Source organism: Ciconia boyciana, chromosome 15, assembly GCF_034638445.1.
Source record: "Ciconia boyciana chromosome 15, ASM3463844v1, whole genome shotgun sequence".
NCBI classification, from domain to species: domain Eukaryota; kingdom Metazoa; phylum Chordata; class Aves; order Ciconiiformes; family Ciconiidae; genus Ciconia; species Ciconia boyciana.
The window spans coordinates 1775378-1790881 of record NC_132948.1 but is presented as its reverse complement, the minus strand read 5'-3'; the positions used below and the strand labels follow the sequence as shown (position 1 = coordinate 1790881).

The following is a 15504-nucleotide window of genomic DNA, read 5'->3' as shown; positions in this document are numbered from 1 at the left end:
TAAGCCATTGTTTAATTCTCATTTTCCCCCCCGTGCCGCTTCGTGCTCACGCCCGCCATCCCCAGGGATGAAGCAGCAGGAGCCGGGGCGGACCGGCTGCCTCCCCCATCCGCGGGGAAGGCTGCTCCGACAGGTCCCCATTGCTGCCAAGCGTGGAGATCTCCTGGGGGGATTGGTGGGGAAAAGCCCAGAAATGTGCGGTATTATTCCCGCTGGGGTTTGGGTGGTGAGAAATTCATGAGTTTCCACTCCGGGGCCTCCAGTGGGCAAACGGAGAATTAATTGGGAGGGTGTCTTCGTTAATGTTGAGGAGCAAATTGATCCGCTAAGAAAAAAGGAGATTTTTTAATTAGGCTGCTTTGCCTTTTTGGGCTTCTTTCTCTGCAAAAGCCCAGCATCCAGCTGGACATAAAAATCCAGCATTATTACCAGCATCCTCCCCCTCAGGGCCGTGCTGTGAGCTCAGCCGCAGTATTAGACACTGGAGACTCCCCGTGGGGTGCAGGTCCACCTGCCCCAACACTGTCCCGAGCTCCGGTGAAGGATGAAGTTTTATCAGAGCTGGAAAAAGCCACCCCTGAGCCGTGACATCCCGGGAGGAAGGATCCTGCCCTGGGAGCCAAGACCCCGGAGCAGCGGGGATTTGATCAGCCCTGAAATTCCCCAGCTCGGGAGCGTGGCCGTGGTGGTTTTCAGCTGCCGGAGAAAGAAATTTCTCCCAGCTAAAAAATAGCTTAAAGGAGACCCCAGCTGGCTAAAACCAACCGGTGGCTGCACAGGCAGCGCTGCCAGGAGGCGGCTGGGGAAGGGCGATGGGTTTTGGGGGGCCCTGGCATGGCGTCCCGGCCGATGCTCCCGCCGGAGATGGAAGATTCAGCGGAGGAGCAGGCTGGAGCTGCCTGAAAATTCCCGGCAGCGTTGAATTGAATGGGGCAGCGGCTGAGGCTGAGCACGTGGCCGGAGTGGCTGCAGGATGCCAGGGGGATTTTAATGACAAGGTTGGAGCAGCAGGAACCCCATGCCGAAATTTTGGGGGTTCATGTGACAGTCCCAACATGAGAAGCACATCTGGAGCCTGTCCAGCTGTGCCTCGGTTTCCCCGTCACTCTTGAGCATCTTTGGGATTCAGATGAGCACCTGAGAGGTGCCGACCGTCCCCCTTTTTCTTTCCCACCCCGTTACGGCTCTGGGGACATTTTCCCTCTTGCCCCCAACCCCTTCCCTCCCACCACAGCACCTCCAAAGGCAGCCTCCAGCGGGAAGCTGCCTCCCCATGCCACCGTGCCCATCAGAGAGGCGCCACCAAGGCACGGGGGACACCGTGACCCCCGTCTCCCAGTGGGCCGGGGTCTGCTGGGGCCACCCCCACCCAGGGAGACAAGCCAGACAAGGCGGACGGTGGGACTTGGGAGGAGAGCGATCCCAGATCCTGGGCAGCATCCCTGCCCGGGTACCAGGGCACGGATGGATGCCACGGGGACATGGATGCCGTGGGGACGTGGCATGGCGGAGAGCCACCCCGGCACGTGAGCCCAACTGTGGTTAATCAATGACAAAGTGAGAAATAAGGCAAAAAATGTGATCAGGGCTTGGGGAAGCGGGGGGGGCACTGGAAATGGGGGTGGGGACGGAAGGCTTCGCCCCTGGCCCGGCTTTGCTCCTCTTCCACGGCCCGTTTTTACCCTGGTGCGGGAGCAGGAGGTCCGGCCGTGGTGTCCCTGCCACCCTGCAGCACCCTGGGGACCTCGGGGTGACGACTGCCCTGGCCCAGGGTGCTGTGTGCAGGGACTTTGGGGTGGCGATGGCCTGGGGTGCTGCCTGTGGGGCCCTCAGGGTGATGGCAGCCTGGGGCGCCAAGTGTGGGGACCCCGGGATGGCGACTGCCCGGGCACGGGGGGCCACGCGCAGGGACCTCGGGGTGACGCCAGCCCGGGCTGCTGCGCGCAGGGACCCTGGGATGGCGACTGCCCCAGAACAGGGTGCCATGTGCGGGGACCTCGGGGTGCTGGCTGCCCTGGTCCAGGGGGCTGCGTGCAGGGGCTTTGGGGTGATGGCGGCCTGGGGTGCCACGTGCGGGGACCTCGGGGTGACGACTGCCCGGGCGCGGGGTGCTGCGTGTGGGGACCCTGGGGTGACGACTGCCCGGGCGCGGGGTGCTGCGTGTGGGGACCCTGGGGTGACAACTGCCCGGGCGCGGGGTGCCACAGGGACCCACCGCCTCTGGCGCTGGCACCGGGGCTGCTGTTCGCCGCCGCCCGGCACCCACCGAGCACCCACCCCGGCCGGCTGCCCCAGCCCCTCCGGCAGCGCCGGGGCAGGATCCGGCCCGGGACGCTCACGGGTGGCTGTGACACCCTCTCTGTCGCAACTCCCCCCCCTCCGCCCCCCCGGGGAGGCACCACCCCCGCCCCCCCCCCCCAGCCCCATTTGCCAGGCGGGACCATTCAAAACCCGCCCGGCCCCGCCGCTTCTCCCCGGATTCCGCCGCCGCTTCCCGGGGCCGCGGCCGAGGATGCTCCGTCTGCCGGCGGCGGCGGCGGGGGGGGAGCGTGTGCGCGGCGCCGGGGGCTGAGCCAGCGGCGGGAGCCGAGCCCCGGCCCTGCCCGGGACACTTGGCGGGGAGGAAGAAGAGGAGGAGGAGGGAGGAGGAAGAAGAAGAGGCCGCCCTCGGCCTCGGCCCCGCCATGCCGGGCCCCGCCGGGGAGCGTGGCCCGGCGGCAGCGGCCCCCCGGGGGCTGTGAGCGGCCCGGGGCTGGCGGAGGGGGGGCCCCGGAGCGGCATGGCCAGCCCCGTCCCCCCCGCCGCCGCCGCCGCCGCCGGGATTTAGCCGGTGCCTGGATGCTTTCGCCTCCCGTTGCCACTTCGGGCGGGCATGTGCGCGGGGGAACCGGGCCGCCCCCAGCCTCCTCCGGCGCGGACCCCCCCGGCGCCCTGACTCCCCGGTGAGGGGCTCCGCCGCCAGCCCCGTCCCGCCGCCGGCCCCGGAGGACCGGGAGCGCCCGCCCGCCCTGGCCCCCCTGGCCGGTGGGTGCCGGGCGGGGGGCGGCGGGCACCGGTAACTTGTTTTCAGCGTACCCCGGTACCGGCTGGGGCCCCCCCCCCGAGGAGATTTGGGTCTAAACTTTGGCTCTCTGGAAGCCCCGAAGATGCCTTTCCACCCGGTGACGGCGGCTTTGATGTACCGGGGCATCTACACCATCCCCAACATCCTCGCCGAGCAGCACCCCGTGGAGATCCCCGAGGACGAGCTGGAGGGTGAGCGGGCGGCGGCCGGGGGTGCGCCCGGGGCTGCGGGGCTGGGGGTGCGCGGCCCCCCCGGCGCCCTGGGGGGGGCGAGCGGGATGCGGAGGGCTGGCTGGCTGGGGAAGAGGAGGAGGAGGAGGAGGAGGGGAGGAAGGAGAGCGTGGGAGAGAGCCGGGCAGCGGGGGGGGTGGGGACGTGGGGGGGGTCCCGGCCCCGCTGTGGCCGTTGTGACAATATGACACAGCAGGGACCGGCGGTGGCGGCGCGGGGCCGGACCCCCCCCCGGCGTGGCGGGGCCACCCTCCCCGTTGTCATATTATGACAGAGGCTGGCGGCGCGGGGGGCCCCGGGGGCGGCTGTCACCCGTGTCACCCCACCCGGGTCACGGCAGCCCCACGCAGCCCCGGTGCCATCGGGCTCCGGCCGGGAGGAGCGGCCGCCGGGGCTCTGCCCACCCGTGCGATGAGCGGGGCCGGTCTCAGCTCGCTATCGCCAGAATGGTTTTTTCCACCCCAAAAGTTTGCCGGGGCGGCGGGACGGGCGCTGCCGGTACCCCCAGGCCGGCCCGGCTCGGGGGGTCCCCGGGGAGCCCCGCTCCGCTGGGCGCGGGGGGAAAGGGGCTGCAGCCCCCGGCCCCCACCGCTGCCCCGGCACTGGCACCGCCGGGTAAACTGAGGCACGGGGCGGCCCCATGCTGGGCCCCGCCGCGCCTCCGGGGGCGGATGGAGGGGGCTCGGCACCAGGCCTGGAGCCCCTGGGGGGTCCCCGTGGGGAAACTGAGGCACGGAGCCCCGAGGCCGCGGGGGGGTGAGGGGCTCCTGCCCCAAAGCCTGGCCGGGAGCCCCGAGCAGGCAGGGAGCCGGGCGCAGGCCGGGTGTGCGAGGGCGTGCGTGTGCCCACAGCTCTGCAGGTTGTGTGCGTGTGCGCTTACGTGCCCACTTACAGCCTCACTGCAGGGGTTGTGTGTGCGTGCGTGCACGAGCGTGTACACCCACACCTTCGTACGGCCCCGCTGCACGTCCTGCGTGTGTGCTCACGCATTTTTATGCACACGCGCAGCCTCACTGCAGGGTGTCTGTGTGAGCGCGTGTGTGTGCGTGCGCGTGTACACACGGGCGGCCTCGCTGCAGCGGGTGTGTGCGCACACGTACAGCCTCGCTGCAGGGTGTGTGCACACACGTACAGCGTCAGAGCAGGACGGGTTCATGTGCACAGCCCTGCTGCAGAGAGAGCGTGTGTGTGTGCATGCACAAGTACAGCTTCACTGCAAGGGGTGTGTGTGCATGCACAAGTACATCACTGCGCCGTGGCTCTGCGTGCGTCTGCGTGTGTGCACGCACAAGTACAGCAGCGCTGCAAGGAGCGTGTGTGTGTGTGTGTGTGTGCACGCGCAGGTACAGGATCGGTGCAAGGCGCGTGTGCGCACAGCCTCGCTGCAGCGTGTGCCTGTGCATCGATGTGCGTGTGCACAGCCTCGCTGCAGTGTGTGTGTGCACGCTCACCGCGTGCGTGCACGTGCGTCAGGGTGTTGCGGCGATGCGCCCAGCCTCGCGCAGCACCGACGGGTGCCGACGGGCCCCGGGGTGCTCCCAGCCCAGGGCTCCCCTCCAGCACCCCACCTGCGGCCGCACGCCCGCTGCGCCGCGTGGCCGTGGGGATCGATGGCAGCGGCGGAAGCCCCAAGGTGACCCCGCGAGGCACCAGACACCCGCGCCGCTGCGGGGGGGCCGTGCTGCCACCTGCTCCCACCTCCCCCCCGTCACCCCCCGGTTTGGGGGGACGTTTGTGACACCCAGGCACCCTCCTGGTCCCACAGCCGCCCCTCGGGGCTCTGCGTTGGGGCTGAGAAGATGCAGGGTGCAAACTGGGGCAGGGTGCTGCTCGGCTAGGAAGAGTCAGGGTGCCCCAGCTGGGGGGGGGGACACCCCCAAAGGGACCCCACCTCGGCCGCTGCTGGGGCTTGTCCTTGCTTTTCCCCCAACACCCTGAGCTGGGTGACAGGGAACCACCTTCGTGCGGTCTGGGATGAGCATCCTCGAAGGACGAATTCTGAGGGTGCCTGGACGGGAGCGGGGCTCCCTGCAAGCGCAGGGGGAACCAGGAGCATCGCCCTGCCCGGGCAGGGATGCTGGCCATGGAGACGCTTTACCCATCAGGCTGGCAGGCCAAAAACTCCCAAAACTCCCCCGTAAAGCCTCAGAAGACATCACCGATGGGCCATCATCCAGGCAGGGACGTCCCCAAGTGCTGCGGATCGATAGCACAACCCTACGTGGGTTCCCCCCCCCCCAAAACAAAGTTCTCAGCCCCTGTTTCTCCTGCCGGGCTCCTCCAACACGAACCCCTCCGGCAGCTGGCAAAGACCTGCACGTTTCTGCTGCCCGGTGCTGGCAGCTTTGCCACCTGGTGAAGGAAGAGGGCACCGACATCCTGGCCCGGCTTCCCGGTGTTCCCGATATGAACTCGCCTGGTCCCTTCTTTCCCATCAGCCTGGTTCAAGCTCCGCGTGTCGGGGGGCATCAGAAGGGCAGAAACTCCCCCAAAAAGGCATAAAGCCCCAAGCGCAGCAGGAGGCGGGATGGAGCCGATGGGCACCACAAGGCTTTTGGGTGGGTGATAGCCATGTGGCATGGCAAGTGCCGTGCCTCAGTTTCCCCACTGCCCTCTGAGCTCGGCACAGCCTCTCCCTGCCACCCCACTGGGATCTTCCCCCGTTCCCCGGGGCTCATTTTGAGACAGAAACTCCAAATCCTCCCACTTTCTCCCTGCCTCCATCCCATCTTCCTCTGCACAGGAGAGGGCCGAACGCCAAAGCGACCCCCATGAGAGTAGGTATTTTTTTTGGCTGAAGCGCGGCACGGCTCCGGCACTCGCCCTGTAACCCGGTGATGGGTGCAATGTCCCCAGGGAGAACGTAGGTGCTGGCACACCCGGCACCCAGCACCCTCCCCATGGCAGTACCCGGGGCGCAGGGATGCTCCCAGCTGGGTGCTGCAGCACCGTGGGGGTCTCCCCACCCGCAGTCCTCCCCCAGCAGGTACCCGAAGCTTGAGCACATCCCGGGGGGCATTTTTTGGGGCAGGATGCTGGGTTTTTGGCTGTGGAGGGCCGGGCGGTGGCAAGGGCAGGGTGGGTGCTGTGAGAGGGCGGCCGGAGTTGGAGCAAAGACCTTGGGACGCGTTGGTGTCCCCTTGGGAGGTCAGACCCTTCTCGGGGCGGCTGTGGGGGCACAAGCTGCTGGAGACACTGTGTGCGTGTGTGCGTGTGTGCGCACAGGTGCCCGTGCTGCCTCTCACACCCCTCCTGGTACCCCCCCTCGCACAACCACCCCCCGACACCCAGACCCCAGCACACACCCACCACCCACTCGCACCGTCACACACCCCTGCCCCCATCACAGCCCAGCCCGTAACACCCCCCACCAGGGCACACACACGCACGCACGCACACGCACACAGAGTGTTGCTTGGGGGGGGTCTCTGGTCCCTGCAGGGGTGGCAGGCCCTCCTGCCGTGCCTCAGTTTCCCCTCTGTAAGGGGGACCCCACTATGGCCGGAGGGATGGGTGGGTCATCTGAGGCCACCAGCGCTGCCCGTGGGGGACCTGTGGGGACTGGGGCTGGGGGTGCCGGGGCCGGGGGGGTGGCCAGACTGATCTCCGCTCCCCCCACAGAGATCCGCGAAGCCTTCAAGGTGTTCGACCGGGATGGCAACGGCTTCATCTCCAAGCAGGAGCTGGGCACGGCCATGCGCTCCCTGGGCTACATGCCCAACGAGGTGGAGCTGGAAGTCATCATCCAGCGCCTCGACATGGACGGTAGGACCCTGGCGCCCTGGGACGAGGACGGGGACGGGGACAGGACCCCCAGCACCCTCCCTTTGGTGAAACACCCGATTTGCCCCGTTTCCGCCCCGCTGGCTGGTGGCGGCCAGACCTGAATGTGGGATGTGGAAGGGCCTGATCCAGGCTCTGCCTCGTGCCCAGAGCCTTCTGCTCATCCACCATCACCATCGTCATCACCACCCCAGCTTCGTTTAGGAGGATTTAACAATCCTGGAGCGCTTGCGGGCGGGAACGGCACCTCTTCTGGCTCGGCAAACCTGCCGGGACCAGGCTGCTGGGCTGGATCCTGCACCCCAGGCTGGATCTTGCACCCCGGGCCATGCCCTCACCACCCAGCAGACCAGGCTGGCCGTGCGCCTCCAGCACTCGCTGCCACTGTCGGCCCTGTCCCTGTTGCTCCCGCACTCACTGGGACCTTAAAGAGCTCGTTAATTTATTGGTTTCCTTTTTTTCCCCCATTTAAAAGCCTTTCCGGCAGCGCTGCCAAGCCGCCGCTCCCTTCATTACTCATCGTTAGTGCCGGCCTGACAGCCCCGACACCAGCATCCTCCATGGCCGCAGGATACGGCCAGCCCGGCGGCACCCTGCCCCCGCCCCGTCCCAGCACCCCCCGGGTCACGGCCACCACAGGGGTCCCCAGTTGGCATCGGGGTCCCAGCTGGAATCGGGGTTCCAGCTGGGTGTTCGGGGTCCTGGATGGTGTTGGGGGTCCCCATCCAGCACTGGGGGGCCCCAGATGGCACTGGGAGTCCCCATCCAGCACTGGGGGGCCCCAGATGGCACTGGGGTGCCAGCTGGCACTGGGGACCCCAGCCAGTGTTGGGCGCCCTGGCCAATGTTGGGGGATCCCTAGCTTTGCTGGACGTCCCCAGCTGGTGTTGGGGTCCCTGGCTGGTTTCGGGGGTCCCTGGCCAGCAATGGGGTCCTGGGCGGTACTGGGGGTCTCCAGCCAGTTTGGGGGTCCCTGGCTGCTGAAGTCTGAGAGTCCGAGATCCCATAATACTGGCCATTGTGGGGTGGATGGGCACGATCGGGGGGCTCTGGGGGCTGCCTGAGCCCCCCAGGTGCTGTGCCCAGGAGCAGGGTCCCCCCAGGCAGCCCCGGAGCAGGGTGTCCCCAGCAGTGCCAAGCCCAGGAGTGGGATCCCCCCAACAAACACCGAGGCTTGGAGCGGGGCCCCCCAGGCTGCGCATGGGTGTACCTCCGAGCATCCCCAGGTCCAGGCAGGGGGTGCCCCCCCCCAGCAGCCCCATGGGGACCCTTCTGGCGGGGGGGGGGGTGTCGCACGTGTCCCCACGCCCGGGCAGGGGGTGACGGCCGCCTCCGTGTCCCGCAGGCGACGGGCAGGTGGACTTCGAGGAGTTCGTGACGTTACTGGGGCCCAAGCTGTCCACCTCGGGCATCCCGGAGAAGTTCCACGGCACAGACTTCGACACCGTCTTCTGGAAGGTAGGGACCCCCCCACCTCCCAGCGCCCCCGCACCGAGAGCCCCGGAGGACGGCTCGGGTTCAGGGTCAGGGTCAGGTCAAGGTTGGGGTTGGGGTTAAGGTTAGGGTCAGGGTTAGGATTAGGGTCAAGGCTGGGGTCGGGTTTAGGGTGAGGGTGAAGGTTAGGCTCCGGATCGAGCTCTGGGTTAAGGTCAGGGTTAGAGTTGGTTTAAGGGTTAGGGTTGGGGTCAGAGTTGGGCTCCGGGTTAGGGTCAGGGTTAGGATTGAGGTCAGGGCTGGGATTAGGGTGAGGGTCAAGCTCAGGCTCCAGGTTAAGGTTAGTGGAAAGGTTAGGCTCAGGCTCAGGGCTGGGGTCAGGCTCAGGGTCAGGGTTAGGATACACCAGCCTGAGGCTTTTCTGTCCCTGCCTTGGCATGGGGCGGCAGACGGCGTGAGGCTGGGCACTCACTGGGTGCCCTTCTTGGGAGCTGCCAGCCCCGCTCTGCAAGGGGTCAGCAGGACACCAGCCCTTTTCCCACCAAAAATGGGGGGATCCATCCAAAACGCAGCACCCGAGGGTGCCGGGGGACCCCACAGCATCGCCGCAACCCCCTCGGCGGGGTCCCCCCGTGGGGTCAGCCCCCGCCCGAGCCCTCCCCGCCCGCTCCCCGCAGTGTGACATGCAGAAGCTGACGGTGGACGAGCTGAAGCGGCTGCTGTACGACACCTTCTGCGAACACCTCTCCATGAAGGACATCGAGAACATCATCATGACGGAGGAGGAGAGCCACATGGGCACGGCCGAGGAGTGCCCCGTCGACGTGGAGAGTGAGTGCCAGGCGGCCGGGGATGCCAAATACCCCCCCCCAGCCCCGACGCCACGGGGATGGCACCGGGTGCCCGGGGTGCCTGGGGGGGCATTGGGGTAACCCCCCGGCTCTCCCCCCCGCAGCCTGCTCCAGCCAGCAGATCCGGCAGACCTGCGTGCGGAAGAGCCTCATCTGCGCCTTCGCCATCGCCTTCATCATCAGCGTGATGCTCATCGCCGCCAACCAGGTGCTGCGCAGCGGCATGAAGTAGCGGGGCCGCCCCGAGCGCCTGCCTCCGGCCACCGACGGGGAGCCACGCCTATAGCGAGGAGTATAGAGATATATATTTATATATATATCCATATTTGAATCAGACACACCCACCCCCCCCGGGAGCGGGGGCAAACCCGAGGAGGGAAGACCCGCACTGGGTCGCTGCTGTCCGGGGCGATGCGATCGCATGGCTGTTTGCAGAACATGGAAACTTCGATAAAGACACAAAAACACACAAAAAACCCTCCCTCGCCAGGAAAAAAAACAAACTGTAAGTGCATGTAACGTGCATGGAGCCCCGTGTGCTGCCCCCTCCCCGCGCCGGGGGCGGATTGCCCCCCGGGCGTGGGATCCCGTCGGATACACCGATACTAGCGTCTATAGCTCTATATTTATGATAAAAACCAAATCATCCCCTAAGCAATACACGCGCCTGAGATGGTTTCTAGTTTGAGATGGGAGCGTTTGCATGGACTTGGCTGCCAAGGGCTGGATGTCACCCCCCGCACCCGCCCCCCGCCCGGGCCCCGTGCCGTGCCTCGGTTTCCCCACCTGCCAGATGGGGGGACGACGCTGACCTCCTGCTTGATGCACTTTGAGCCGATCCCCCTGGGAAGAGCCGGAGCGACCCCGAGGCCGGGGAGCCTGCCCTGCACACCCCCGGCCCCCCCAGCCTGTATGTAGCACCCACCTGGGCACTGGACTGGTTCGGATTTGGGCCCGTTTCCCATTCTTTGGAGTTGTTTTTAGTTGGTGGTTTGTTTTTTTTTCCTTTTCCTGGTTGGTTGTTTCCGATCTGAAATAAAACTGGGATTTCTGAAGTGCTCTGGGCTGCTGGGGCTCCTGGCGATGTGGGGGGACATGGGGGGGCAGCGATGGGGCAGGGGTGGGAACAGGCCCGGGGTGATGGGTGCCAGGCGGGTGTAGGGCTGTGAGAGCACCCATGGGTGCTGCTGAGCCGCGGTCAGTGTGTGGCTGAGTCCTCCCGGCAAGGGAGGTGGGCAATGGCCAGGGGTCTGTGGCCCCCCAGCACCCCAGGGGGCTGGAGCATCCCCAGACCTGGGGCTGGAGGGGACCCGGCTCCTTCCCGGTGGCTCCCACCAGTGCCGGGGGGTTACACCCCGTGTGCCCTACCCCGGCCCAGCCGTGGGTCCTGCCCTTTCCCGTGGATCAGTGCGAGCACCGAGCGGTTGTAGGAGAGGGGCACGGGGGGGCTCAGGGAGGCTCTGGGGGGTCACCGTCCCCGGGCCGGGCTGGGGATCCTGCCCCGAGGCTGGCAGGGAGGGGAGCACCCCTGTTACTCCTGATTTACACCATGGGGGGGTCTGCCCCGGGTGTAATCCCCCCTGCGCTGCGTGTCGCCGTCCTGCTGATGGAAACACGGCCGAGCTCCTGCAAACCACCGTGGCAATCACGTCTGCGCGTGCTCGGGGGGCCGCACCCGCCTAATGGATCGCCCTCCCCGAGCCCCCGGATGATGCATTTTTAATGACAAATAGATTAAAATAATAAATAAAAACACGGGAAGCTCTCGGTGCCGTGAGTGTATCGGGCAAGGCTGCTGCCCCCCGCCGCAGGCGGTGCCGGGGGGTGGCCTCGTGTGGAACGGGGCCGGAGGAGACCATCCCCGGGGCGTCGGGGCTGGGGCAACCCCAGCCTTCATCTCCCTGGAGCCCTGTTTGAAGCTCACACGGGGAAAACACGTTTCCTTGCGCCTGCCCGGGATTTCCCACCCTCCAGACGGCCTCCCCAGCACCGAGAGGGGGGACACCCCCTTTTTGGGATGCCAGAAGGAATCGTCTGCGTTTATTGATTTGGGTTGTTGGGTTTTTTTGGTTTTTTTTTGATCTCGTATAATTTATCAAACAAATTGAACCGAACGTCCAAATGAGAAATGAAAATGGGAAGTGCTCCACAGCAGTGAAATCATTTCGGCTGCCTCGCAAAGTCGGGGAGGCTCTGCGCCCGTAATGAAATTTCATCCATCTCCCCACAGAAAGTTTTGATTTTTTATGAACTGGCATTTCCAAAGGAAGCCACGTGGCCTCGGAGATGTGTATATATATATGTATTTTTAACCAGATCTATTATAGACACTGTGAATAAACATAAGGGGGCCGAAAAGAAAAAGAGGACAATTTGATTTGCTAGAAAATACAATAACATAAAAGAAAAATTAGATAAAAGGAATAATGTGATTCCCCCAAGCTCAGCTTTTCAAAGCTGCTCAATTAATTTTAATGGGAATTGGGAGAACGGATTTCTTCAGGCAGGTTTGGAGATCGCAGCTCCCGATTCAGGAGCAGCCAGGCAGCGCGGGGTCCCGGCCATGTTCCCTGCACGCCGGCCTCGCACCGCTCTGCCGCAGCCAGGGACGGCTCATTGCGGCTGCTGCGAGACAGCGATGCTCCTCGCTAATTTAATTAAATGCTCACTAGGAAAGGAAAAAAAAAATCCTACTATGCGAGCGCTGCAGCAGGACGAGGGGAGGTGGGAGGGAGAAGGACCCTGCGTGGGTGCTGCTGTCGGTCCCCGCCGGACAGAGCAAAACGGCAGCAAAACCACTGGGGTTTGCAGTGCTGAGACTGCCACAGCACCGACGAGTGCTTTGGGACAGGAAGGGAAGAAGTTGGTAAAGGTTATTCCTCTCTCTGGCGCTGCAAGCAGCGTGGGGTGCTCTCAGCCCCATCCCCGTCCCTGTCCCTTCTCCCCAGCCCCATCCCTATCCCTGTCCCATCCTCATCCCTGTCCATCCCCATCCCCGTCCCCATTCCCATCCCTGTCCCCATCGCCAACCCCATCCTGTCCCCATCCCCCTTCCCATCCTGTCCCCATCCCCATCCCCGTCCCCCCTCCTCTCCCAGCAAGAGCTGCCAGAGGACACCAGGCAGAGCCCAGCGGGGCTGCGCCTTGGCAGGGGCCCAGGAGCTGCTCATTTCCCTAAAAGCTTCCCGATAAATTACTCCTGCTCTTGCTCTATAAAAGGCACTTTGGCTCGTGCCGTCGCTAACGGGCCGCAGCTCCCCACCGCCCACCCCAGGGCACCCGGGACCCGCCGAGGACGCTGAGCCCCACGGGGCCGTGCGCATCCCTGCAGCATCCTTTGGGAGCCGGGTACCAGCCGTCCCGCGGGGCTGCGTGGGAGCAAGGGAAGGAGCCGAGAGCCCTGTCCTGCTTCGGCGTTCTCCTCCCTGCCGTGCAGCTCTCTGCAAACAGCCTTTTCCCCCAGGTTAGTCCACACCGGCTGCGTCCCGTTCCCAGCAGTGATACATGCCATCATTACATCTCCTGACACCACGCTGTAAAATACACCCCCGTAAAAGCCTGTAATTTACAGGCTCCTACAAGTACCTGGGAGTTGCACGGCTCCATGAATACACGACACCCTGCGAGCGATGCTCGGCTCGGCCCCGATGGCCGGAGATCGTACAAGCTTTTGCAGGAAAACCCGATTTTCATTAAATCCCCTCGCCAGCCCCTGTCAGCCTCCCGTGGACAGGCTGGTGCTTGGCAGGGAACGCTCCCGCTCTCGCCTTTCAGGCTTTACTGGGAGTTTCTGCGTCACCAGCAGCTCATCTCTTCGGGAGCGAGGAATAGCATGGAGGGGCTGCGGCTGCATTTGTGTTTTACGCTGTAATTTTCATTTACAGTTCAGTTTCGCAGCTCACCCAGGGAGCTGCCTGGTGCTCCAGCCTGCTCGGCCGGCGACTTGTTTCTCTACCAAATTTAAGCTGGATCTGGGGAGCAGTTTCAGAGCCGTGAAGCTTGCGAGTGTTGGGTAAAGCAACACCTCCCGGTCCAGCCGCCCTCCCAGGGATGCTCCAAAACACACCGGGACCGGAGCACAAGGAGCAGGGAGGGGACCTGGGCGCTGATGCAGGCGTGTCTCCGAACGCGGGCGAGGAACTGCAAAGTATTTTGACGGCTGATTGTGAAACAGCCGGCACATGCTCCGCCGCCGTCCTCAAAACGTCCGCAGGAGAGACGGGAGCGGGTGTTCTTTGATTTGCCTCTGCCGGCAGCGGTGGCGGCAGCCATGGCCTGGTTAGGAAGGTGCCCGTGCGCATGGCCTGACTGCCACTGCCTCGACTCGGGCTTGAAGCCGTTTGTCACCCTTTGAAGTCAGCGGAGCGGTGGGGGTGATGGGCTGAGCCCCTCCAGCAGCCCCCGGCTCCCCGGGGCTCTCCCCCTGCGCCGTGCTGGACGCACATCACAGCAGGCTGGAGAGAGCAGCCAAAGCTGCTCCTGTGATGGCTGAGAGCAGAGCCCGGCAGCTTGCGCCCCAGCTCCGGAGCATCCCACAGCCCCTTTGGGGTTCCCCCCCCATTTGGCCTCCTGCAGCTGTGCAACCTCTGCATTCAGGGCAGGGGTCCCCTTCCTCCAAGGGGCTCCGATTTACCCCCAAATAGGTGCCACATGGGTGCTCTTGTTTACCCGCATATGCCGGCTCCTGCAAGGGGAGGCGAGGATGGGACACGGGGCCGATGCCGCATCCTCTGAGCCCAAGCCCTGGGCTCCCGCTCTCCAAAGACCAGCAAGCACAGGGCTCAGCAGAGCAACTGCAGCCACACCGGGAAGGATAAAAACACCCTTTAGTTCGGCTTAAAGCTCTACCACCCGCTGCAGCAGGGCTCACGCAGCTCCGCACCCAGCCATGCCTCAGTCACACCCGGCCCCTGCTCGTGTCAAAGCTGCATCCCAGGATGGGGCGTGCTGGGGCTGACAGCTCCCGACGACCATCTGCCCGCACACCCTGAGGCGGGAGCTCTGCCCTGCCCCGCGCAGCCAAGCGCCGGCATGATCCAGGCGAGATTTGGCCCAAGGCAGCTGGCTCCTGCCTGCACTCTTCATGAATCTGGACCCACCGCCTCCCTGCACGGCCAAACCTGAAATGCACTGGCAGGGGGTGCAGCCGTCCCGGACAGACCTGCTGCCGGAGAACTGCTCTCCCAGGACGCTGCTGGTCGGGGTCCCCTGCACGCCTGGCAGCTCTGCGGTGAAGCCGAGCACCCACCCGCCTTCCCGAGAAAGCCAAGCCAAGGACCTTGTTCATCCTTCCCCTTCCCGGTGAGGAGAGATGACTGCAAAACTCTCACTGCAGCAGCCACGCGTCTGGGCTGGGCTTGGCCATACCAAAGCTGCGCTCTAAAAGCACCCTTATAGTCTTCTCCAGGGCAGCCCTTCGAGAGCAGGAAAGAGGAGAAGCTGGAGGCAGGCAGGCTGGCCTCCCCAGCCACTGCCCCTGGCCCTCGGCTCCCAGCGCAGCCCCGCAGCGAGCAGGAGGGCCGTGGAGTCCCTCCTCGCCCCTTCCCAGCTCAAGCCCCCAGCACACACACCTGGCCAGCCAGCTCCCGTAGCAGGGAACGACCCACGGAGGTATTTGCCCCACTGGCACTCACCATTTACTTAGTTTCCTGGAGAAGGAGAAACCTTGGGATGTTTTTTTTCTCCCTGCTTCTCACCTTTAGCATAGTGGGAGGAGGAGCAGAGGGCTTAGGGGAGCTCCCTAAGCTCTTCATTAGGAGCTCTGGCACCTGAAGCTAAGCTGTTTTACATACTGAATTTAAAAGAAGCAAACATAAGTCATAAACACTGGAGGAAATACTAAACACCACTTTTAAAAGCCTGGTTACAGCTTTCTTCCCTGCCCTGGATCAGCCCGCATAGAGCCCAGGCACAGAGCTGGACTGAGAGCGGGCAGCGCAGGGCGCAGCACAGAGAGCAGTGGTCCGAGGGGATGGATCCTGCCCCGGGAAAGGGGGCTGTCCACTCCAGATGACAGCAGACAGCCCCTCGGCACGGGCTGGAGCTCTGCTGAATGCAGATCCCCATTCCAGTGGCAGGGAGACAACCGCGGGACTCGCTCAATCCACAGGAGGCTGCCAGGCGAGAAATAACACGACACATG

At 64.8% G+C, this 15504-nt stretch overlaps 1 protein-coding gene across 1 annotated transcript; it reads left to right on the top strand.

Moving 5' to 3' along the window:
* The first annotated feature begins 2528 nt into the window (after positions 1-2528).
* CABP7 (calcium binding protein 7) lies at positions 2529-10383 on the top strand. Its single transcript, XM_072880156.1, has 5 exons — positions 2529-3255; positions 6916-7059; positions 8423-8535; positions 9189-9342; positions 9467-10383. The coding sequence occupies exons 1-5, from the start codon at positions 3147-3149 to the stop codon at positions 9592-9594; spliced, it is 648 nt and encodes a 215-aa protein (XP_072736257.1). The 5' UTR covers positions 2529-3146; the 3' UTR covers positions 9595-10383.
* The last annotated feature ends 5121 nt before the right edge of the window (positions 10384-15504 follow it).